Genomic DNA, 25,018 nt, shown 5'->3' on the forward strand with positions numbered 1-25,018 from the left:
GGGGGGGGGGGGGGGGGGGGGGGGGTTGCTCTCTGAGGCCCTTCAAGGTCTAGAGCAGTGCTTCTGGAAATGTACTTATGCCTACGAATCACCTGGGAATCTTGCTAAAATGTAGATTTTAATTCAGTGGCCCTGGGGTGGGGACTGAGATCCCGCACTTCCAAGAAGTTCCCAGGTGATTCTGAGTTTGCAGGTCCTCAGGCCACCCTTCGAGTAGTAAAAATCTAGAATTCTCTGAGGAGCCCAGAGAGGTCATCTGAGCGACCCAGGGACCCCCTTCTCCCAAAGCTGGATGGTTCAGCCAGCCCCCCAGGGATAGGGCCTGGAATGAGCCCCTCCGAAGAAGGGGTCGCAGGGCGAACCGGGTGGGCAAGGGCAGGGGTCAGAGGTGAGGACGACAGGGCTGGGGTTCCCGCAGCAATGGTTCACGGTGCTGGAGCGCTACCACCCGACCACCTGCACCATCTCTGACCTCATCGTGGGAAACGCCTACTCCTTTCGCGTCTTCTCCGAGAACCTGTGCGGACTTAGCACCTCCGCCGCTGTCACCAAGGAACTAGCCCGCATCCAGAAAGCAGGTGCGTCCGGGCCTGGGGACCAGACACCAAGCCAGTCCTGGCTCCCAGGCTCGGCCTTCCCTGGGCGTGTCAGCGCCCCTTCCCGCTGGCTTCTCGTGGGTGCTGCGAGCAGAGGCGTTTGCTGCCCCCTCCGCACCCCCACCACAGCTCCGCACGCACTCGCGCATTCTCTCAAGCGGCTGTAAAGAAATGGATGCAGTTGACTGATTTTAACAAACACATCAGAGCAAACCCATGTAGAGGAGAGGCGCCGCCCTTGGGAGGCCGTGCACTTATTTTATGTTGCTGGTGGCTGCCAGCATCGTAGCAGTCACTGGGGCTAATGTGCAGTGTCCCCAGAGAACTGCTCTGAAGGGCAGTGTGCGTGGGCAGGTATTGGCCGGTGAGTTTGCTGACACACCAGCCTCCCAACCCTAATACCACACAGCGTAGATGGACAGGAGAGATAGGGGTATTTACGGACTCTACACAGGCACATGACCTGCTTGCGTCAAATGTGAAATGCCAAGCCCTTTCTCCCTGTCGCCCTGTGATCTCCAGCTCCCCCCACCCCACCCCACCCACGCCGGAGTCTGTGTGGGCTTGGGAAGGGCACATTCTTTTTAACACCAGCCCGAGCTACACAGAATTAGGAAGACATTTTTGTTTAAAAAAGGAAAGCCAGTCAGGTCTCCAAAGACAAACAGAAATGAAATATGGTGTCTCTTGGTTGCAAGCTCTCAGCCTCAGCCAAGAGCATCTCCTTTTTCCAGTTTTCTTGCCCATTCCCTCTCTCGGTCCCCTCCCTGGCCCACCCGGTCATGGTCACAGCTTTCCTCTGCCTCCTTGAGACTTTCTGTCTCTAAGTTCCCACACATCGGCCACTCCTGGCTTCGAAGACCACAGGAGCCTGGAATCCTGCCCCAGGGCCCCTTCGGCCTGCGGCAGCCATGAAATGGCTGGTCTCCTGCGCGAGTGATGCTAAGATCCTTCTCCAAATCAGTAGCTCTCTGCCCAGAGAGCCACGGTCCTCGTGTAATTTTCTACCTTTTAAGCCCCAAACTCACTAAGTGATATTGGGCAAGTCACTCATCCATGAAGGGCTTTCGTTTCCCATCTGTCAAATGGGATAACACACTCACGCTTGCAGAGGAACATGACGTAGATTAAATGAGCCACCGAAGTGTAAACTATAGTGATTATTCTCGGAAAATGGATGAGGTCAGTTCTGAGAGGTCTACTCCTATAACCTCAAATGTGCCCGCCTCTCTCCCAAACCCAGGTATCGTTGCCAAACCCAAAGGGTTTGTCGAGCGAGACTTCTCAGAAGCCCCCTCGTTTACCCAGCCCCTGGCTGACCACACCTCCACCCCGGGCTACAGCACTCAGCTCTTCTGCAGTGTCCGTGCATCGCCCAAGGTAAAGGGGTGAAGCCCTGCTGTGTGCGGGTGTCGGTGGGGCGGGTGGGCCAGTGGTTTGGAGAATTTTCACAGGCAGCTCCTTCAAAGCCCAGCCCCACCCACAACCTCCTCAGCTCTCCTCTGCTCTTGATGCTCCCCTAGCCCAAGATAATCTGGATGAAAAACAAGATGGACATCCAGGGTGACCCCAAATACCGCGCCCTCTCTGAGCAAGGCGTCTGCACCCTGGAGATCCGGAAGCCCAGCCCCTTCGATTCCGGGGTCTACACCTGCAAGGCCATCAATGTGCTAGGAGAGGCATCTGTGGACTGCCGGCTGGAGGTCAAAGGTAAGGTTATGAGGAGGGTCTTCCCGAGGACAGGAGAACAGGAGAAGCCACCGCTTCTCCTGCTGGACCAGATGAGGCCTGGGAATCAAGGCAAGGCAGAGGGGGCAGTGGAGATGGAGAGGTCTGTCAGAGGATTTTCCATGTGGAGGTTGGCCCAGGGTAGGGAGAGGAGGTAGTCAAGTCTGCCACTCAGATTGATCGATTGACTGGGGTGGGGGTGGGGGGTAGCCCTCAGCCCCGCTGGTGCTGCTACCCCCAACTCGGGGTCCCTGCAGACGCCCCCCTCCCCACTCTAACTGTGGCATCTCTTCCAGCCTCAGCCACGCACTGAAGAGCGACCCGAGGCTGTGATGAGAACGGTAAATGGCTGGGCCCGTTGTGTCTGGGGCCAGAGGCCAGAGCAAGGGGTGGGGGTGAGAGGGAAGGTGGGGGTCAGCTCTGGGTACAAACCTGCCATCTCAGACAACGTGCACACGAGACAGGGGGCTTGGCTCAGCTCTGCATGCCCTTAGCCCGGGGCATTCCCTCGTCAGCAAAGTGGGGGCAACAACCTGTGTCCCACCTTCCCTCTACAGGTGGTTCTGAGGCTCTGGACAAGCAGGGAAGTATCCCCAAGCCACAGTGGCCGAGCCCAGAGCTGGACATGGGGCCCCTGGACCAGGAGGCCTGGGAAAGAAAGAGGCGGCTGTGTCCCTCTGTCCTGTGCCGCCTCCTCAGCAGGACTCGTGAAGCATGTTCTCTGCCAGGTGCTGTAGACCTGGGGGCTTGGGGCCGCCAGACTCAGAATCAAGCTCCACGGATGCCCTAGACCCCCATTTCCATGATGGCAGCTGATGGCTTTGCTCCCTGGTACCTGCCTGGCCTCCTCCCCCAGAGGCTGGAGCCCAGTAGCCAGGAGTAGGCCTGGCAGGCCCCAGGCCAGGCTTCCTGGGCACCAGGGGGCCTGGAAAGTGCAGAGATTGGAATGTCCCTACAGAGAGCTGCACTCTGGGTGAGAAGCCCTCAAATAAAGGTGTGTGGTGTTCCTGTGCAGGGGCCTCTGTGACAGCATCGTTGTGATGGGGGAGACGCTGTGTCACAGCGAGGGAGGTTGAATGTGTCACCATGAGGGGGTCTCCACATATGACATCATGAGGAAGGTTCCAGTGGGAGAGGATTCAGGATGTCATGGGAGGGTGGGGAATTCCAGACATGAGGTATATTTAGGATTTCACTTTCACATTCAGGGTTTGCTATGCCTAGAGCCATGACTACAGGAACAGACACACTCTGGAAACCTCCTTGCTCTGAACGCCTCCGCCTCCGTATCTCCCCTCTCCCTTCTTCCTCCCCATCCCCGCGCCCCCCCCCCCCCCATCGCTCATCTCTGCTGAGGTTGTCTGTTTCCCTTAGATGGTGGGGGTGGGGGGTGTTTAGGTAGCCAGGGGTGTGCTCTCCATCAAGGTTCAGTCTTTTATTAGTCAGATGGCCCTCCTTGGGAGCCAGGAAACACCCTACCTCTGAGGAAGGGAAGCGCCTGGAATCAAGGCTGGAGTTGCTATTCGTGCTCAGAACCCTGCCCCCATCCCTCTGTACACGGGGGCCCCAAGTTTAGCAGAGGGTAGACCCTTCCCCAGATGTTCTAGAGCCTAGACTGTTCAACAGAGCCCCAGGCCCCCGAAAACTGTGCTAGATGCCAAGGAGATGAGGGTATCTAAACGCCAGCAAGGCTTCCCCGCCCTTACTATCAGGACTGTGGTCTCCTCTGGCCTGTTCCAGCCTGCTCCATGGCATCCCAGGAGTGCCCAACCCCAGCAGTTTCCCTTGGTCACCCCCTCCACAGGCAGGCAGAACGTGCCCTCATGGTGGCACGTCTGGGGCTCTCCTCTCCATCTGGCCCAGAAACAGCAGAGATGGATGTCACTTAGGAGAGTCCAGGCCATCATCAGGGGGTAGGGGAGCTGGTTGGCCCAGATGACAGGTAGTTACACTCCAGGCTCCAACTTAGGATACTCAGGGCGAGAACAACGGCTCAGTGCTGCCACCCGGTGGTTGTGGAAGGCCTGCACATCAATTCCACACCAGCTCCAGAGGGCTTGGAGCGCCACCCCCTTCCCTCACCCCCCCTCTCCCCCGGGTCCAAGGGCTGGTGGAGAATAAAGCAAAGGTTGGGGATGATTTCTGGACCCACTCTTTCTGCTTCTCCCAAGTATAAACCTGGGCTCCCCAGGGCAAGGAGGGCAGGCACCCTGGCGCCCAGCATAGCTGGGAGCTCAGGGTCCTGGGAGGCTGGGACTGAGGCTCCTTGATTCCTGCCCCTCAGTGGTTCTGCCGCCTTCTCCCACAGAACAGGAGAGAAAGCAAGGCCATGAAGTCCCGTTTCTTTCCCTCCAGCCATGTTGGAGGGGATCCTCTCCTTTCCTTAGGCTTGGTCCCAGGGCTGCATGACCACCACCAGAGATATGCATGCTCCCCTGACTCCCATGGGAGCCCAAGCTTGCTCTCCCAGCCCACAGGGCCCCTTTGCAGCCTCGTTCTCCCCAGGTCGGTCCAGCCTGAAGCACCGGGCTGCCTGTGGGATGGTTACACATGTGGGGAGGCTCAAGCCACTTTCCTCCTCCCCTTGGGTTACCTGGCTCCTCCCCTCACAGAGCGCACCCCCAACCTCCTCCAGGACCCAAGGTGTAGGGCACCCACACCCCACAGCTCAGCCAGGAAGGCTCAGGGAGTGGGACCGGTGGGGGGGTGGGACTGGGCTGAGATGCCCCCGATGTGGGCATGCAGGCCCAGTAGGTGGAATCTAGTCATGGGGCCCCTCTTCTGGGGGGTCCTCGTCAACGGGGGGTGTGGGCTGGCAGCGGAAATAGTCATTCCAAATCTTAAGGAAGGTGACCCGGAACTTCTGGATGCGGAAGGCATAGACGATGGGGTTCATGGCCGAGTTGCCATGCGTGAGGAAGATGGCGATGTAGATGAGGATGTTGGGCTTCTGGCAGGAAGGGCAGAAGAGGGTGATGCAGTTAAGGATGTGCAGAGGCAGCCAGCTGAGGGCAAAGAGGAAGAGGATGAGGGCCAGTGATTTGGCGATCTTCAGCTCCTTCCCATAGTACTTCTGCGGGTCGCCAGAGGAGGCCGACACCTTCTTGTTGAGCTGCTTGCGGATCAGGTAGAAGACCTCCAAGTAGATGAGGACCATGAGCAGCAGCGGGGGCAGCACCCAGACAAAGAAGTTGAAGTAGACCATGTACTCCATGCTGATGACCTTCTCAAACTCGCACTTGATCATGGGCTCACCCTCGCTGCCATTGGCTACCCAGGCCTGCTGCACCTCCCCCAGCCTGTTCCAGCCGAACAGGGGTGTCAGGCCCACGATGAAGGAGAGAATCCAGCAGCCAGCGATGGCCACCGCTGCCCTCCGGGGAGTCACCACTGTCTTGTACCTGGGAGAGGGGAGGGCAGAGTGTGAGTCCCCCCCACCTAGGCTCAACCAGCCCCTATGGGGCCCCTTTTAAAAGGAGGCTCCCTCCCCAGCCAGGACCCAGTGAGTGGGGAGGTGCTGGTCTTTGGCTAGAGGTCCCAGTCTTCAGGATCCAAGATTTGGGCCAATGTTTACAATATGCTGGTTCATCTCACCTGCAGAGGGTGGGAAACCTGGTTAACATAAGACTCATAACAAACTAAAAATCAAGATAAAAATCATAACAGAACATGACAAAGGACCTCCCAGAGGAGTCTTAATAAAATCACCAAAGTGAAAATTCAATCACGTGTGCTCAGCACATCCCCATTGGACATCACTCATCATTGCTTCATGGCGGCCCTTGTGGCATAGGAAAGCACTAGAAGAATGAATGCCCATTTGACAGATGAGGAAACTGGGGTTCTGAGCAATCATGTGATCTGCCCAAGGCCACATGGAAGCGCTTTTCTGTGCTTCCTAACACATGGCTACACCGACCCCAAACAGCCAGATGATTAAAGAGCCACTCTTCCCCTTGGGCCAGCTGACTCAACTGTCAATAAAAGCCTTCCACGCCTCCCTCCTGTACCTCCCTACTGGTGCCCCCATCTCCCCCTACATACTTACCTTTCCCTTCCCCTTCCAATCCAGTGTTTATATCCTGAGGGCTTGAGCTCAAGCACCACCTCTTCACCCCAAGCTAATGGAGAATTATTCTCAGGAAAGATAACTGATGTTCACTGAGCATTTGCTGCAAACGACGCACTTGAATGTATGCATGCATGCATGGGTGCATTTGCTCAGCAAACATTTGGGATCCTTTCTGTGCCAAGCATTGGTCTCTGTGCTTGGAATTAGAAGAATTAGAATAAGGATCCTGGCCCCTATGCAGCTCACATTTTGGGCAAAGAGACAGACAACGTGGAAATAAATACACAAGACAATCACAGGTTATTATATGTCCTTTGGAGGAAATGAACAGATCATGTCGAGGGATAGAGTTTTCTAGGCTTTTCTGTGTCACGACACACAGAAAATTAAGACACCTGACATGGAAAAGGGACAAGGCGGCCCACCGGTGGTGACTGCATCCCTACCGGGGGCAGAGAGTTCCAATGTCCCGGAAGCTCCCCACTTCCCTTTAAACCAACCCAGCCAGCAGCCAGCTCGTCCTCTGCCCGCACACTGCCCTGGAGCGAGTGCCAGGGGCTGAAGCCCGCCCAGCTCTGGGTTGAGGAGCTAGCTCAGGGCAACAACTTGCTCAGTTGTTATTTTCCAATGCAGCTTCTGAGATGGAGGGAGTGTCCTCCTGAGCATGTAAATGGCTACTGAACCCATGGGGGTGAACGGGGAGGCCGCCCCAGGACTCCATTTGCTTCGGTCCTGTGCCTGGGGAATCCGTGGCTGTCTTCTTCATGGTGCTGATACGTAAGGTTCTTCTCACCCTGGACACCTCTCCATGCACCAAAGCCCGCTGCTCTGTGAAGGCTTTACAGGGATGGGAAGGGGAATGATTTGGGGGGAGGGAGAAACCAGACCCCCCCACCCCATCTAGAGAGCAGGTACTAGAAGGGACCTTGAGAGCCTCATTTCTGATCTCCTTACCATTCCAATGGGGGAAATGAGGACCCGGGATGACTCTGACCCCTTCAGTGTGGCACCCCCTCCCCTACTCTGATCATAGGGTCCTTGTGTCCCCAAAGCACCAAGATGCCTTGACGGCACCCAGTTCATTTGTGCCTCCTCAAGTTTGCTTACACAGAGTCCTTGTCATCTTGCTGTCACTGAAACCCGTTCCCACCTCTTGGACGGCCATCAGCACGTCCAGCCTCATGCACACACCGCAAGTCAGAGACTGGAATTTGCAGCCTACTAGATCAGCCCTTTCTCTGTAAAATGAGACAGCGGACCTCACTTCAGAGGGTAAGGACAGGCAAAACAACATGAGTGAAGTAGTCTGTGAGCACCCCATCGACGTTCCCGTGCCTGAGCTCCTACCCCTCCAAGGCCCTAGAAACGCACACTTGGAAAGCCTCCAGTGTCTCTAGATGCTCAGCAAAACACAGCCTAATGGCTCTGCAGAGATCTGACTCAGGGCTTGTTACCGGCGACTGAAAGTGCTCCCCATGCATCCCATGGTGAAAAAGAGCTGTGGAGGAGTCCATGGGGCAAGACCAGAGGAGCACAGAGCATTCTGTCGGGAGAGAAAGCTGCCATGGCCACCACTGTCCCATTGGCTGGGGAGGCAGGTTTCCATGGTGAGCCTCAACAGAACCAAATGCGGCTGCAGCTGTGGAAGAAAGGAGGCTAGGCACCCGCCCCCCCAACCCCACACCGTCGCGGCCCATCGCAGATCAGATTTATATCCCATTTATCATTTACAAAGCCCTTTACATTCATGTCTCAGATAATCCCCATAACCATCCTGAGAACACAGCACATAATGGGATCACTATTTCACAGATGAGGGACTCCAGGCCCAGAAACGGCCAGTAACTTACCGGGTCTCCTGACTCTGATACCAGCTCTCCTTCGGGACACCAGGCTCCCTACAGGTCACTTAGATACAGGATGATTGGCAGATTGGCAATGTCCCTTTCCTGTGAGCTTTAAAATGGAAACATCTGGACCCTGTTCAAAGAGGGTACGCCCAGTGATAGGGGGATGGACAAGGTGGCCCCATGTGTGCTNTGAGGGAGGAGGCAGGAACTGACAGTGATCCAGGTGCGAGAGAAGGAGGAGGCAACTTCTCACTAGAGAGGCGCCCGCCCCCTCCTCCCCTCGCCCTCCCTGACTGCCTGGAGCCCCCGGGGTTAAAGCTTTCCTGGGGCTCCTCCAGGGCCAGGTCCCAGCAGACCTGCAGCTTCGGGTATCAGTTCTCATCTGTTTTTCTTGCTATTTTCTCCACGGTGGGAAAGGGCTGGACCCAGGACCTTCGCTGAGGTGGGGCAGGCTCTCACAGGAAGGGCTGTGTCCCAGGGCCAGGGAGAAACTCACCTCTCCCCACACGTGGGAAAGAGAAGCAGAGGCTGCAAATCCTGGGGCGCACGTGGGCAAGTTGAATGTTCTCCAATGCTTGGGGCTATCGCTCCCAAGTTGGGGTCCAAGGCCTCATCACCCCAGGGGGCTGTGTTGGAAACTAGCCGGAGAGATGGCTGCCCTCGGAGTCAGATAGACATGGCCCAGGGAGCAAGACAATGGAGACACGGTGACACCAGTGGGGCCTTGTCCGCAGCAAGGAGGGCAGGCAGACCTTCAGGACATCGTTGAAGGAACCAGCCCCACCATCTCCCGCACGGTGCTGAACATCCCACCATCAGTGAGATATGTCCCTTTGGATTAAGAATTGGCCCCTATGGGTATTATTTTTTAAAAGCCAAGACAGCACTGACTCCAGAGTATGAATTAGTTCATGAGCCAGCACCCTCCTGACGACAGTGAAAACATGGAAAGATTGTGTACCTGGAGCAGTGGGGTGGCAGGCTCCGAGAGGGAGAGAGAGAGAGAGAGAGCTTCAGGAAGGAGGGGCAGGGGAGGTCCTATCCCCGAGTGCTGGCCAGGCTGAATGGGGACGTATCTCCTATCACAGATGCTGCTGGAGCTAGCGTGGTGCAGAGGCAGACGTGCAGGAAGGTCTACAAATCTTCCTCCCAAGAGGGCAGGGCAGAAGACGCCTTTGCCACACCCCTACCCACACCCCTGCCCACTCTAGCAGGGTCCCACACGGGAAGAAGGAGGTTCCGGAGGCTGAGGGAGGGGGGCGTTGAAAAACTAACAGCTGGGGCGCCTGGGTGGCTCGGTCAGTCTGACTTCGGCTCAGGTCACGATCTCACAGTTTGTGGGTTCGAGCCCTGTGTCTGGCTCTGTGCTGGCAGCTCAGAGCCTGGAGCCTGCTTCAGATTCTGTGTCTCCCTCTCTCTCTGCCCCTCCCTACCTCAAGCTCTGTCTCTTTCTGTCTCAAAAATAAATAAACATTAAAAACAAAGGAAAAAGAAATACTAACAGCTAAGAGATCAGTGAAGATGACAACAATAATGCTAATAGGAGCTAACGTTTATTGCTATTTTTCGTGGGCCTGGCACTGACTAAAGACAGTCCTATGAGTTCGGTATTATTATGATTATTATTTCCCTTTTTTTTCAACTACAGTAACCGAGGCCCCGATTATGAGACCCATTCAATGTCCCTTAGCCAGACAGAGGCAGAGACAGAATTTCTAAGAGTCAGATCTTTCCAAGTCCAAAGCTCGGCAGAACCCAGCTCTGGCACTCCCATAAGATGGGATTGAGGTGGCTTGGGGGGTGGAGCCCCAGAGTGGAAGGGAGCCATGGCGAGTCTTGCCTGCTCCTTGCAGTCATGGCAAGCTCCTTGGATTGAGCATTCTAAAGATGCCATTAGACCTGCCTGGGAGCCTCCCTCCTCCCTCCTCTCTCCTCCCTCATCCCTGGGGGTCTGACCTTTTCATAGCCCCCAGACTGGTCTGGTCGTGAGCTGCCTAGATGTTTAGTGGCAGGTGCTGGCACAACCAGGCAGGCAGGGCACCTCCCTTTGATTCATTAAACAGATACTCACTGAGCACCTTTAGGGTTCAGAAATATTGAAGAGAATAGGCTCTCATCAAAGTAACTTTCTAGAAGCAAGGGGACAGGAAATGGATGAAAAACAAATAAACAGAGCATTTCAGACAGTGAAATCAACAGGACCCCCCGAGGGAGTGAGTAGCTGGTGGGCAGAGGGGACTCTCCGAGGAGGACACGCTGAACTGAGCGCTAAATAATCACCAAGAACCAAGCAGGCAAAGATCGGGGTGCTGGCGGCAGGCGGTGAGCAGAGCCTTCCGTCAGAAGGAATGGCAGGTCCTCTTGAAAAGTACAAAAATCTGAAAACATACTAGTAATGGGCCTCAAGTGTGGAGGGTGCCATAATAAATCGTTTTTGAAAATTCATTAAAAGCAAACAAGGAAAGGCAGGTGAAGGTGCTGAGGCTGGAGGTCAAGGCACAGAGAGCAGCCAAGTGAGGCCAGTGAGCACAAGGACCAAGGCGGGTCAGTCACAGGGCCAAGGACAGCTACCTAGGGCCGGTGTGGGGGGGGTAGCGCACAGTAAAGGTTCTGGGGTGTATTCTAAGTGCAGGGAAGCTATTGCATGTAAAGAAGTAACATCATCCAATATCTGTTTTTAAAAGCTCCCTTGGAGAGCACCTGGGTGGCTCAGTCGGTTGAGCATCTGACTTTGACTCGGGTCATGATCTCACCACTTGTGGGTTCGAGCCCTGCATCGGGCTCTGTGCTGACAGCTCAGAACCTGGAGCCTGCTTTGGATTCTGTGTCTCTCCCTGTCTCTGTCCTTCCCATGCTCATGCTCTCTCTCTCTCTGTTTCTCAGTAATAAATAAATGTTTCTAAAAAAATTTTTTAAGATAAATAAATAAAAGCTCCCTTGGACAGCCATGTGGAGAAAGCGCTGTGGCAGGGAAAGCAGGTTATTTTAGCCATCCAGGCAGGAGATGAGGCGGTGTGCCCTCGTAGGCGCAGGGGCAGGGGACAATGGACGGCCTTAAGATGCACTTGGGAACGGGACCAGTGGGACCCGCTGCTGAGTCTGGCTGTCCAGGTGAGAGGAAGATTCATCAAGATGATGCTCATGTGTCACTGAGCGGAGGGAGATGCCATTTCCTAAGTCTCCCTGACCCCTGGCTTTTCCGGAGGCCCTTCCCCTTACTCCGAACCCCACTCCCCTTGCCCATGAGGTCCACACCACATTGCTGGGCCCTCGCTTGTGTCCAGCTGAAGACCTTTGCACTTTCGGTTCATCTCCCCTCATTCAGATCTCAGCCTGGATGTCACCTCCTCAGAGAAGCTTCCCTGAGCATCCTCCATAACAGCCCCTACCACCGTGTGCCTCTTGGCATGTTTGATTCTTTCTTTTCTTTTTTCATTTTTTAAAAATATTTTAGGGGCGCCTGGGTGGCTTAGTCGGTTAAGCGTCCGACTTTCGCTTAGGTCATGATCTCGCGGTTCGTGGGTTCGAGCCCCGCGTCGGGCTCTGTGCTGACTGCCAGCTCAGAGCCTGGAGCCTGTTTCAGTCTGTGACTCCCTCTCTCTCTGACCCTCCCCTGCTCACGCTGTCTCTCTCTCCTAGAAATAAATAAAACATTAAAAAAAATATTTTAATGTTTATTTCTTTTTGAGAGAGAGAGAGAGAGAGAGCCAGAACGTGAGAGCAGGGGAGGGGCAGAAAGAGAGGGAGACACAGAATCTGAAGTGGACTCCAGGCTCTGAGCCCTGCGGGGCTTGAACCCATGAACCATGAGATCAGGACCTGAGCAGAAGTTGGATGCTGAACCGACTGAGCCACCAGGTGCCCCTTTCTTTCTTTCTTTCTTTCTTTCTTTCTTTCTTTCTTTCTTTCTTTCTTTCTTTCTTACTTACTTTCTTTCTTTCAAGAAAGTGAGAGAGAGTGCAAGATTAGGGGAGAGGGGCAGAGAGAGAGAGAGAATCCCAAGCAGGCTCCCTGCTCAAGGCAGGGTTTGAACCCATCACCTTGGGATGATGAGCTGAGCCAAAATCAGTCAGACACTCAGCCAATGGAGCCACCCAGGCTCCCCTGATTTTCTTGATAGAGCTTATCTCTTCCTCTCTTTCTCTCATTCTGTCTTCATAATATATACATATATACACATAAATGCATTTATCATCTGTTTCTCTCCAGCCGAATGTGAGCTCCATTCAGGACAGGGCTCTTATTTTGCTGGGCTCACCACTGTAACCCCAGTAACTCGAAGAGTGTTCAACCATTATTTGCTGAATAAATGAATAAATACATGTAGAAATGGGTAAGTGAATCCATACGGCCATTTGTTCAATCACTTATGATTTATTTGATGATAAATAAAATTTATTCAGTGAGAAATAAAAATGAGTCATTCAATCATTTATGATTGGTTGAAGACCTATCACATGAGTACATCTCAGCAAACCAGAAATAAAGATTAAATGAATCTCATTTAGAGAAGAGAAAGGCATAGCCATAGCCCTGGAAGTAATTACAGTGCCCTGGATGAGAAAACTCATTCCTTGGTTCACTCCCCGCTGCCCTGGGAGGTGTGGGAGCCCACTGATGAACTGGGTACCTACTGGTCCCCTGCTTAGGTCCTGGACGTAAGGCTGCTCTGACCTCTGACGAGGGCCTCTTATGAGAGGTGTGAGAATGTGCCACCAGGTCATCAGCCAGACCCCAACCCCAGTGCTGCCCCTGCGTACGGTGGCCACAACTAACTTCCCCAGAGTCTCCCAGCCTGAAGCCATGTCTCCATCTCAGATCCTAGCAGGAGCCATGCCCCTCCTCATTGGTCCTGTGCCTCATGAATAGTCCCCTTTCACAGATAAGATTACTTCCATCCAAGGCCCTGGCTGTGCACAGAGAGGCGGCCTCTCCCTGCCCAAAGCCTCAGAGGGAGGATCTTCCTGGACACGACCAGGCGCCAACTTCTCGGCTGACTCTGAGAACATGAGCAAAAAGCCTCCTTAGAGGAGGCAAAAAGCTCAGACTTTCATCTGGTGATGAGCAGACCGAGTACAGAGAAGGGGAGAGGCCCGAAAGAACTCTCTTTGGTGGATGGAGAACTGCCAAACACAGGAAGTGTTCGGGGCAGCCGCTTGGTCACTGCACAAACAAGACCTGGTCCTGAAGCTGGCTGTCCTCAGCCTCCCTCCTCGTTCTGGCCTGCTCGGTATCACCAGGCGCTGAGCCCTGCAGGCTGCGTTTCCCAAGCTCCCGAGTCGGAGGGGCCTATGGGGGGCCCTGGGACACAGAGGGAGGAGAGGAAAGCCAGGATATTTCTACCCCTCTCTCTGTGCCTTAGGCAGCCGTTACATCTCCTCCTTGGCTTTACCTCCCAGAGACAGGCCCACAGCGGCCCCAGCTCCCGCCAGCCCCTGGGCTCCAGGACCCACCCCCTCCCTCTGTCCTACAGCCCAGGGCTAACTTCCTGTGGCTGCTAATCTCTGGGTTACCTCACTATCCCATTTGGCTTCTCAGATGCTTCTGCACCTGCGTAACCAATTCCTGGCATTAAAGGCCCTCAGCCGTAGACACTTCAATGATCTCTGAGTTCCCGCTTAGACCCCAACGGCTCAGAAGTGAAGCCAGAACAGGAAGAACTGAATACAGTCATCACAGAGAACTCCCTGCCGGGGGCATGAGAGAACTGACCAGACTCTTCACAAATATATGTGTTGACTCAGAAGAGAGAGAGAGAAAGAGAGAGAGAGAGAAGTCACATGGCCATTTTGGAAAAGGCTGAATGTGGCCTTGTTGGAAGACAGGGGTGATGAAGTGTCCTGTCAACTGTTGAGGCCAGGGAAGGTCCTCAGGTCTGGCTGTCCCCGTTTCCCAGTCACGTCGTCGCCAGAGCACTGGGCCCGAGGGTTGGGGGGGGAGGGCGGGGGGAGGGAAGGAGCTGTCAGCGTGTTCCTGCAGCCCTGCAGTTTGGAGAGTCGGGAACTGAGTCCTCTGTCCCTCCTTCCGTCTTCCTCTGTGATGGAGAAGGAGCAATGCTCCATACTCTGCTCCCCTCCTTCCTGCCTCCCTTCTTATCAAGGATCTTGGCCACTGACTATTGGAAACTTGGATCTCAAGACCAGGGAAATAAGGCTTTCAGACTATTAAACTACTTCCTTCAGAGAAATTCTTCCTCCCAAAGGAGAACAGGAAACCAGATACAATCAAAGGTGCTGGGCACACTCCAGGGACCAAATATTTAATAGTAACATTGCCCAGGGGAGTCTGGATCAGGGGCCATGGGGAGGGGCCGGGATGTCTGGGTCCTAATAATCCTGCCTTGAATTTTGCTCACTTCAGGACCTGTGACATCAGCTACGGTGTCTGATGTGAGTGTCACCAGTCCCCAAGAGGGAAATCAGTCTGATACCTCCAGGGCCAGCCCAAAGGCTATGGAGAGAAGGGGCAGATGCTCTGAGCAACTTGAAAGAAAAGAGCTGGATAACCTGATTAGGTCATTAGTGTAAATGGGCCTTGGAAACAGCTCCTGGTCACTTGCTAAGGACAGACCACTCCACAGCCTGGTGGGAAGATCATCAAGTGCGCTTATGTGATTCTGAAACCAACTGCCTCCCCTCCCCTCCGGCTTGAGATTCAGAGCCTCTCCCTTGGATCTGGGAGTGAGCAGAAAAAAAACATGGCTCCTGCCCTAAAGGATCTCTAACCGGTAGTCACAGCCCCTGCCCAAAGGAAGCGGCCAGTGTGACGAGAGAGCGGCCTTGCTGAAACACAAGGCCAACGTTTCTGGCATGAAGCCGGGCTCACGGGCTCGCGGAGCCGGCATCACCAGTTCTGCCACAGGCCTGCATACTGCCTCCCCACGAAGCACCTCTTCTCTGTGGGTGTGTTCTCCAATCCTTACAGGGAGGGATTTGGATCTGTCAGAGCTGCAAAGGCAGCTGCAGGGGCTGGGGCGTAGGGAGTGGGTTCTCGGATTCAAAGGAGGCACAATTTCCAAGTACATTTGCCTGACTTCTTCAGTCCTTTCCCCCCAGTCCAGTGTGAGTCAGAATGTCCCTGAACAGACGATGCCCTGGGTGCCACCTCCTTCCCACCCACCACTGGAAGCAGCTCTCTGACTCCCAAGGCCAGGTGTGGCCCCACATCCCAGTGACCTGGCGGTCCCGGAGGAGAAGGGGGTCTGACCTGATCAGTCAGCTGGGGAAACGGGACCTAGTCCTTGGCATTCCTGGCCATTTCCTGCTCTGAGACTTAATTCTCTCCTGCTCTCAGGTAAGGCCAGGATGGCAAAAAGAACAAGGCCAAGTGGCTGCACCTGCTGTGGGTGACTTTCTGACTCATCCAGTGGGTGGGACGGAAAAACCCATCCTGTCTGCATACAGATTTAATGGCCTGTGAGTGGCTGGTGCAGCGAGGCCTTTGCTGTGACGACTGTGGTGGTAAAGGGGCCAGATTCCTTTTCCAGTGAAGTGGAAAGACCTGCCTCTGGGGAAAAGGAGCCGATGGGATCATTTCCACAGGCCTCTCTGGCCTCTGCAGACAGTGGCCACTTACAAGAGGTAGCCGAGAATCTTCCAGTGTGACAGGCACATCAGCGGGGCCACGGCAGGAGGGGCCTGGCAACGTGCGTACCTCCCTGGGCTCGAGGGCACAGAGGGGCCCATGCTGCCAATTCAGGGACACCTGCCCGCATGGCAGCAATATCAGGACCCCCAAAGAGACAGAGTCCTCCCTTGGGGCCCTTTCCTTTGGTGTGGGTCAGGAGACCCAGGTTCTGGTCCAGGCACTGCTGGGAGTGAGCTGGTCTCGGTGAGACCCCCCTCCCTTTGGGGCATCTGTGTGGGACTAAACCAGATGTCTCCCAAGCCCCCCTCTTCTGGAATGCGTCCGATCATCCTATATGGCAACCCTATAGGCCTATAGCCTATAGCGCTTATATTGGTACTAACAGAAAGGAGCAGGGAGCCCTGAGAACCAAACTCCTCTCCCAGTTTGGGGAGAGGGGCCCACAGGCTGTGGTCATGAGCCACACACAGTCCCCCAGAAGGGAGTTCTTCCCCTCAGCTTTCATGTTCTCACTGTGTGCCCACAGACAGGAAGACGGGTAGTGACAAAGGACAGAAAGAAAAAGAAGTGTGTGTGTGCAAGCGTGCAGTGAGTGAATGAGTAAGTGAATGAATGAAGTGTGCTGCGGAGTTCAGGCTGCGGCTCCACCAGTTAACAGCCCATGGCCTTGAGCAAGTAACGATTCCTTGAGCCTCAGCTCTGTCCGTGGCACAATGGCCTTGAAAGATGTCCTTTGCTGCCTCACCATGACTGTGGGGCTGGTGCACTAACTCGTCCAGGCCCTGGCTAAATAGTAGCAACTGGTGCCCAGCATTATCACCTCACCACCCGGGGGACATCCCTGACTCCACTGGGAAATACGGTCAGCTCCTAAAGAGATACAAAACAGGTGCAGGGACACAGATTAAAAAGTCACTGATCTTAGGACCTGGAAGAAGTTGTGTGTTCCCCCAGGTCTCAGCCTTTCTCCCCACAGACATTTAGGCCAGTGGGGTTTGGAACCCAAAAAAAAGCAGTGGCGAGGACTCCAGCCCTTTCCCACGGTTGCTCGCTGGCATCTCCTGATGCTTTGTTTGCCGTGTGTCTCACTGCATGTGTGCATTTTCACCGAGCCCCACACGGCCAAGTCCTGGGCCGGCCCAGCCCAGACTCCAGTCCTTCCCATTCAGCAGCACATGGGAGAACAGAGCAGCAGCTGCTGGCCCTGAGCCCCGCCAGCTCCCCCATGCATTGGCTCAAGTGGCCCCCTCTATTCTGCCCCAGCCACGGAAACGAGCTGGAGGGCGGTGGGGTCCTGATGCAGTGGAAGGCGGGGGGCGCCTGCACCCGGTTCCCCAGGTGGATTCAGGGAGGGCATAGATCTCCTTTTCCAGGACAGCACGTGGCAGGAGGAAGGATGTTGGATCTCCTGGGTCACAGTTGGAGGCTGTCGCCCTCCTCCTCCCCACGTGGGACAAGAAGTTGAATTCTTTGTTTTCCTCATGAGTATAAAACTGCAAATGCCCCGAGTGCAGCAACCAGGTCTCCTTCAGTGTCGTATCCTAGCCGCTGCCACAGTGCCTGGCACAGAGTAGGCACCCAATAATATTTGGGGAAGGAAAATGGCTTCATATAAAATGCTCAATTTAAACCAGAGAAAGCTGAAGGAGAGGGGGCAGGTGGAAGAAATAAGGAACAAAGCCAATGACATAGAAAGCAATTACAGACACAGTAGATATTAATCCAACCGTGTCAATAATCACTTTTAATGTGGATAAAGTCAGGGGCACGTGGGTGGCTCAGTTGGTTAAGTATCTGACTCTTGATTTTGGCTCAGGTCATGATCTCACAGCTCATGAGTTCTAGCCTCGCTTTGGTCTCTGCGCCAGTAGCGCGGGGCCCACTTGGGATTCTCTGTCTCCCCCTCTCTCTGCCTCTCTCTCAAAATAAATAAACATTAAAAAAAAAAAAAAGAAAAGAAATGTGGATAAAGTCGGAGGGAGGGTCAGAGGAGCCCTGCTCCTCCCCACACCATGCCTCCAAGCAAGTAGAAGACCCTGCACCCAGCACGCACAGATCATCCCGTGCTACGGGATCCTCAGGGCTTCACGCTCGGGTCCCGCCTCCACCTCCAGCCCGGTACATGTAAGTCACTTATTTCGGTAGTTGTAGCGAGAGTCTAACCACACTCCCTTCTGCTGCAAGGCCAGCCCTGCTCCTCACTGTCAGCCCTGGGTGGAGGTGGGGCCCAGCCTGTTCTCTGCCCTGCAGGGAGCTGGCCTGCACCTCTGTCCTTCCCACAGAGCAGGCAGAGCACTGGCTACGTCCCAGCGCAGGGGCCTGGCCAGGCAGCTTCTCCGCGGGCTGATCAATAAACTCATTTTCAGTCACTCCCGCTTCTGCAAAGCCCTATAAATCATTCACGTCTGCCGCGACCCTGGACGGCAGAATCTCACATTATGATGTGTGTGGGGGAGGAGGAAGCTTATTAAATCAAAGCCCTTTTTTTTTTTTTTTCCTGTCTACCATTCAAGAAAACTTCAAAGCGTCGTGCTCAGAGCTGGAAAAAAAAGGAACACAGAAAGCTGGCAGTAATGGGCCTTGGGGACTCAAGCAGGTGGGAATCAAGCAGGACACGGACTACAGCCACAAGGGTGAGGGAGGCGGGGCTGGGGGTACCGAAGTGGCTTTCCTGATACCAATGCCGACAGTCTGGGCTACTTGGAAGGTCCACCTTCGGGGACCCCCAACATTTAAATCTTGCAGAGACCTGACCATGCACCGCTCTCCCTCCTCCGACCTCCGCAGCTGGTATTCACATCCCTGACGGCCACACTGGTTGGCCAGGCAGCAAGAAGCTCCAGGTTAACCCAGCACCAGCAGGCTCTTAAACAGCCATTAGAGGGCCTGGCTTTGAATCAGATTCAAACTTGCTGCATCAGCAAGTTGTATCACCTCACAGAATCCTGTTGTCTGCATCTGTAAAATGGAGCTGAGATCTGCCCGGCCCAGCTCCCCGTGCGTCCCTGGTCACCACCTGGCATTGAGTTTTGCACACGGTCTCTCCTTCCCTCTTTTCTCAGTCATCCCAGGAGTGATTTGCCCAAGGTCATGTAGCTGCTGGCCGGAACTACAGTCGCAGCTCAGGCTGCCTCCTAACGTGGCGCTAACGTGGTGCTTCATGTATCACACATCCGTGTACCCGTGAGGCTGTGCAGGAAGGGAGGACAGGGACCATAGCCTTTTGTCCGTCGGTGTCCCTTGTTGTCTGAGCCTCTCAGACTACAATACGTGTGGGTGGCAGGACCTAGTGGCACTCAGCACAATATCTGGCACAAATGTAGCCCCCCACGCCCTTGTTTGGGGAGAGGCCGACTGAGGAGACCAGAAAAAGGAAAGGCATTGTCTTGGCTCCTACAGGAAACAGGAACACAAGTCTCTGCCAGGTTCATCGCAAATCCACCCATGTGACCTGTTCCTCTTAATGGACAGCTCCCCTCACCAGGCAGACAGAATAGAGCCAGCACGGAAGAAGGGAGAGGGGAAAGGGGCTCCCCACCTTGGCACCAGGAGAATGACACAGCCCAGCACCGCTCACAAAATGCTCTCCAGCCAGAGAACCTATTCGCTGTAAACATCAGCTTGCCAGGTTAAGAAAAAACATATTATTGCCATTTTACAGATTGGAAAGCTGAGGCCCAGGAAGGTTCAGTGAGTGCCCAAGGCCACAGTTGAGCTGAAACTGAACCTAGGCTCCTCGGACTCAGGCCCAGTGCTCTTTGCAGGATGCACTCTACCTGGGGGTGGCACAGAGGGTCCCCCTGAGCCCCTCACGGCACCCAGCCCAGGACCCGGCTCAGGGCCTGCTGGCCCACCTCTCTAGCCCGTCTCCACCCCTCTCACCTCCGCAGACCTCGTGGGATCGTTTCTGCTGCCGTGATGCTAACAACACCTACAGATTTAGCTTCCCTGCACTTGTGATTGAAGCAGCCGCACAAACAAGCCACATGCAGGCCCCGGGGCCTGAGAGAAGGCAGACAGGGCCTCAAGGAAACCAGGCGGCAGGCCAGGCCTGTGCCCGCTGGCAATTTCTGCCCCAGAAGTCTCAGGCATCTTAGCCCAGCCTGTGCTGATGTATCTCGCTATCTGCAAACTCTTGCGTTCTGTGCGCATCTCCACCCAGAAGCTCGGTGAGGAGAGGGGCTGTGGCTCCTGGTCTGGGAACCCCTGAGCACAGTGGCAGTGGGGAGTGGGCATTTCACAAATGGCATCCACTTAGGTACCTGGCGGGCACCAAGCTCCAATCCAGGTTTTGCTCCCTGGGCGCTGGGTAACAATGTTCAAGTGACTCTACCTCCCTGGTTCCTTATTTCTTCATGGGGGAAAGGAGGCTGATCTCAGCCTCGCGCCACTACGTAAAATCAAATACGCTGTCAAAGGCGGCACTCAGCGCTGCTCCGGACACTGAGGAGACACTCCACGTGCAAGCACTCGCTTCCCACCAGCCCGCACCTCTCCTTCCTGGGGACCCCCTCGTCCCTGGACTCAAGGAAGAGCCTGGAGCAGGAAGGGAGGTGCCCAAACACGATCCAGAGCAGTGACAGAATGTGCCGCCTGTGCGCAGGGCTTCCTGAGTCTCCCAGGCCTGCCACGCAGCCACTTCCCCAAGGCTGAGCTCACCGGCCCGCATGGAAAGGACCCCCTCGAGCACCCTGGTGGGCAGGCGCGTCCGCTGTCCACGCCACCCGCACCAGAGAAGGAAGACACACACACACCATTACCCATCCCTTCCCCTCCTCCCACCAAACAGCAGGGAAAGGGAAGAACAAGACCCCTCCCTTGATCCTGGAAGGAACTGTTGCCTTCACACGTTCATTTTCATGTATAACCCTCGCACGAGGCACGTGAGGTAAATATTATTACTTCCATGTTCATATGTAGCGCCTGAGGCTCAGAGAGGTGGGCCGAGGTCAGGACACGTAAGTAGCAGAGCCCGGGCTGGGAGAGCAGCGTGGCCAGCCGGACTCCAGACGCGCTCGGGACTCTGTGGCCCCTCGGCTCCCCCTCCTTCGTCAGACTCAGCACAGACACAGACACGGCTCAGCGGATCCTTACAGCACCCCTGAGTGAAGGCGTGGGGCGAGGTGAGGGGGCCTGTCCAAGCGGCAGACCCGGCCTCCTGGTTCCCAGCCCCCAGTCTCCCTCTGGAGCAGCCAGACTGGGAAATCACTTCTCCCCTCCCCCACCCCCCCACCCNGCCCGCAGACAGAGCTCAGACCCGGGCCACGTTCTGACAGGCCTTTTCTAGGCCCTTCCTTGCCTAAGTGGCTCCAGCAGTGGGAGGAGACACCGGCTCCTGTGCGGACCCCTTGAGGGCCTGGGGCTGCCCCATCCCTGAGGAGGTGAAGCCCCGGGCCAGGCTGCACATTCAGTCACTGCTAGTTCCCTCCTCGCCAACCTCAAGGCACGCCTCCCGCCTCGTGTGGCCGGGGGTCTCGTCGACGCGCCACTGCCCACGGAGACGGCCCAGCTCGCAGCGGCCGGCCGGGAGCTGTCTTCAGCTCCAGCAGGTGGTAGACACCCCAGAGGGGAGCCGCTTTCTCTTGAAACACCAGCTCCAAAGACAAACTTGGATCCTCTGCCAAGCGCGGGCTGGCACCCACTTCCTGACCCTCCTCATCCCCTAGGGGCTCCATCTGGCCCCCAGGTCTCTGCTTCCCTCATGCACCTACAGCCCTGCAGGAAACATCAGCTCCTTCTGCTACCTCAGTGCCGGGCAGTCAGGCCAGCCCTTGGCCAGAGAGCAGATTTGGGGTGCGGGTGAGCATGCGGGTGCAGGTAACCCTCCCTCCCCAACAGACATCCCCATGCCAACAATACCCCTGAACAATGAAGCCATTCTCCCCTCCCATTGCAAGAACACTGTCTCATAGATGACTCTTTGTGGCAGGGATTGGGCTTCGGCCCATTTTATAGATGTGAAAACTGAGACCCAAAGAAGGAAGTGATTTATCCCGAATCACCTAGAATAAGTGTTGGAGTCAAGGCTCAAATATAGATCTTTTCATCCATCTTTTCATTCGTCCAGTCAACGGTTCATTCAACAATTCTGCTCACACTCAGCTATGTGGCTGATAGTGTGTTGTTCAGGCTCTCTGAGCCTCAGTTTCTCAGAAAAGGTGGACATTAGGGACATGGTGCACCACAAATGTCAAATACAGTTAGTGCCTCTTCATAACGTTTTGCAAGATTTAAACAAGGGAGTCCACATAAAGTGCTCAGCAGAGGGCCTACCTAGCACATGTTAGGCGCTCAAGAATCACTTGCTATTGTTAACCATTCATTTGTTGATTCATTAGGCCAGTCATGGGAATAAAAACTGGACAGAAAGCATGTTGGGCACTGTGGAGACAGGGATGCACAGACTTGGACCCCCACCTGGCAAACAGCTCCCAGGCAAGTGACGGAGATGACCTCCTCCGTGCAATTTGGCAAGGGCTGTGTTTAAAGTCCTTGAAGAAGAACTGTGGGAACATGAAGGCAGAGCAAGGAAGGCTTCTTGGAGGAGGCCTCATCTGAGCTGAGTGTTAAAGAATGAGGAGGAATGAGACAAGAGAAGAAAAGAAAATCGCTTTCTGGGGTGTATGGGTGTGTGTTTAAGATATGGACTTAGATGTTAAATCCCCTTCTTTTATCCTTCTTCTCAACTCCAACGACGCACAGGTTAGGAAATAACTGGTCCAGAAGGGAAAAGTGGGGCAGGGAAAGTGAGTTTGAAGCACAGGTACATGGAGGTGTGGGGCTGAGGATCCCAGGCTAGCGGAGTGACCTTGGCTCTGTGTGCCTGGGTGCAGGCCAGGCCTACTCGGGCTGCTTGCTGAGTGGCAGCTGGCAAACCGCGTCTCACCCACCAGACTATAGGTCTGTGTCCTTGAGGACAGGACCTGTGTTGTCAGAAAACACTTGTTGACTTGAATGCGCAAACTGTTCCTGTGTCAGGGAGGATTAATGGTGGTGGGCGGAGTGTGAGGACCTTGGGGAGCACAAACAGGAAGGAGGCTTGGCCAGGACTCTTGTCTGGGCCTCAGAGAGTGAGAGCTGGGGGGCGAGGGCAGAGGGGAGCACACAGGGCTGAATGAAAGGTTTGGAAGGCCAGGGTATTATTTCTTTATTTGTAAAGATAAAAATAAAAAGCTACAACCCCCTACACACACGCGCGCGTGCACGCACACACACACACAGGTGTGCATATAGGAATACACACATCCCACTAAGAGCCTGAAACCACAGTGGCCTCCTGTTGGGATTGCAGGTGGTGGCAGCAGAGGCGTCATGCTTTCACACCCCTAGCTGGCTTGCTGGCTCGCTCCCAGACCGTCAGTCCCTGGGGCCTGACACGGCCACTCTGAATGGTGTCTGTGTCTCTCCCCCGGCCCTTGCTGGGCCACTGTCATCAAGGCAGCCCTAAGGGCCCCATGACGTGGGGGTTGGGGAACGTTGTGTTTACTCTGCAGAGGACAAGCCACCTTGGCAGGTGTGTCTGCTAAGCACCGCGAGTCCCCAAACACACTGACTGTTTTCCTCCCCAGAGAGCATTTACAGAGCCACCGGTCCCCAGGGCAGCCCTTGCTGCAGCTCCCTCAGATGTCAGCCCCTCCGGAGGACCAGGAGGGCTTGGGAGGGGCTGCTCACACCCTCCCCTCATAGAAACAGGAGCGTCTAGACCAAAGGAGCCAGACTGGGGGCCAGAGGCCAGGATCCTCTCCCCAACTTGCTTGGTAAGACCTTTCACCTCTCTGCACCCCAGCCCCCCAGCCTCTGATCTCTCGGGAATGTCTTAATGAAATAACCCTTCATGCTCCAGTACCTCTGTGAGTGAATACAAAAGATCCAATCAACTTCTTCCCAAGGCAGCCACTCCATCTGCCCCACAAAGCCTTCCTTCCTCCAGGCAAGCATTCTCTCACTCCTCCCCCCCCCCCCCCCCCCCCCCNGCCACCTACTAGGCGCCAGCCAGACATGCGTTAGGTACCGGGATACAACAAGCAAGACAGACAGAGAGAACCTCACCCTGTCCTCACGGCGCACACAACCCATCTGACACAGACCTGAGCCCAGTGGGGACCCCAGTGGTCACATAACGTCAAGTGGTAAACGAAAAATGAGTTAGGATTATTTGATCACAGTAACAGCCTCTACTTCCTGGGTACCTACTGTGTGCCAGTCCCTTAACATATCTCATCTCTAGGCCTCCTGACAACCTTGGAAGGAAGTATTAAGCAGCCTCTTTTGCAGAACAGGAAATGGAAGGTCAGAAAGGTTAAGTAACCACTCCAAAATGGCACAGCTCTAAGTGCCTGAACCATCTGCCTGGGGAGACCGCTCTTACCCTTCATTACACTGATGTAGCTCTGTAAGGCAGGGGAAGAGAGAAGCCTCCCTGAAAAGGGGATCATTACAAATATCTAGAGTAGAGGGACTTTTTTCAAACGGGCTTTCCCCTCTTGTGCCCTGACAAGACTCATTGCCTGGTGAGATCCGTTCCAGCTGGGTGGGTGAGCATCAGAGATCCTGGTCCGTTGAGACAGAAAGAAAACCTGAGAATCAGCACTTGCTGTGCCGTAGTCTGGGCCCCCAGTCAGGGTGGAGAGGGGAGAAGCGGAAACCAGTGGCCTCCGATATCAGGGTGCATCACGGCTGCTTTCTTGGGGGAAAGACAGACAGAGCTTCTCTGAGCAGGCCAGGGTAACAGAGACCCAGATGGGGCTCCCCAACTCCACCCGCTCTGCCCATTGTGTGTGTGGGGGGGGTGCGGTCAGAGCTGATACTTGATAACTGCTTAGTGACTGACCGTCCTCTCTGTGGCCGTAGCTGAAACTGCACTGCTCAGGGCCCTACAGTGGCCGTCAGAGGACCGGGAGGTGTTGGGGGGGTATAACCACCCTACGGGGGATCAGCACAGCCCACGGTGCCAGGTCTGCTGGATTCCAGCAATACGGGGGGAACACAAGGCTCTGGGACACACAGACCCCAGGAATTGTGTCACCTGAGGGAGACTGAGCATAGACAGACACTTGGTGGCCTTAGCAATCCCAGAAGCCACTGTGTCTCATTCTGAATGGAGTCTGGCAGGAAGGAGGAAACTCCAAGTCTGCTGTCTCCTTCTGGAAGCCTCAGGGGGCCCAAAGGCATACATCCTTATTGCT

At 55.1% G+C, this 25,018-nt stretch overlaps 2 protein-coding genes across 3 annotated transcripts in view; one reads left to right on the top strand and one right to left on the bottom strand.

Moving 5' to 3' along the window:
* The window catches only part of MYBPH (myosin binding protein H), an 8,274-nt gene extending 5,067 nt beyond the window's left edge, over nt 1-3,207 (top strand). The window contains exons 7-11 of the mRNA XM_077771976.1: nt 419-578; nt 1,840-1,976; nt 2,120-2,306; nt 2,882-3,031; nt 3,137-3,207. Coding sequence (XP_077628102.1) covers nt 419-578; nt 1,840-1,976; nt 2,120-2,306; nt 2,882-3,031; nt 3,137-3,207 — 705 coding nt within the window. The remainder of the gene's footprint in view (nt 1-418; nt 579-1,839; nt 1,977-2,119; nt 2,307-2,881; nt 3,032-3,136) is intronic.
* A 537-nt stretch (nt 3,208-3,744) lies between these two features.
* Nucleotides 3,745-25,018, bottom strand: part of ADORA1 (adenosine A1 receptor) — a 33,224-nt gene continuing 11,950 nt past the window's right edge. For both annotated transcript variants that reach the window (XM_077771967.1, XM_077771966.1), the window contains exon 3: nt 3,745-5,725. In XM_077771967.1, the coding sequence (XP_077628093.1) occupies nt 5,086-5,725 (640 nt within the window). In that variant the 3' untranslated portion in view covers nt 3,745-5,085. The remainder of the gene's footprint in view (nt 5,726-25,018) is intronic.

This window comes from Crocuta crocuta, unplaced genomic scaffold (assembly GCF_008692635.1).
Source record: "Crocuta crocuta isolate KB4526 unplaced genomic scaffold, BGI_CrCroc_1.0 scaffold318, whole genome shotgun sequence".
In the NCBI taxonomy this organism is placed as follows: domain Eukaryota; kingdom Metazoa; phylum Chordata; class Mammalia; order Carnivora; family Hyaenidae; genus Crocuta; species Crocuta crocuta.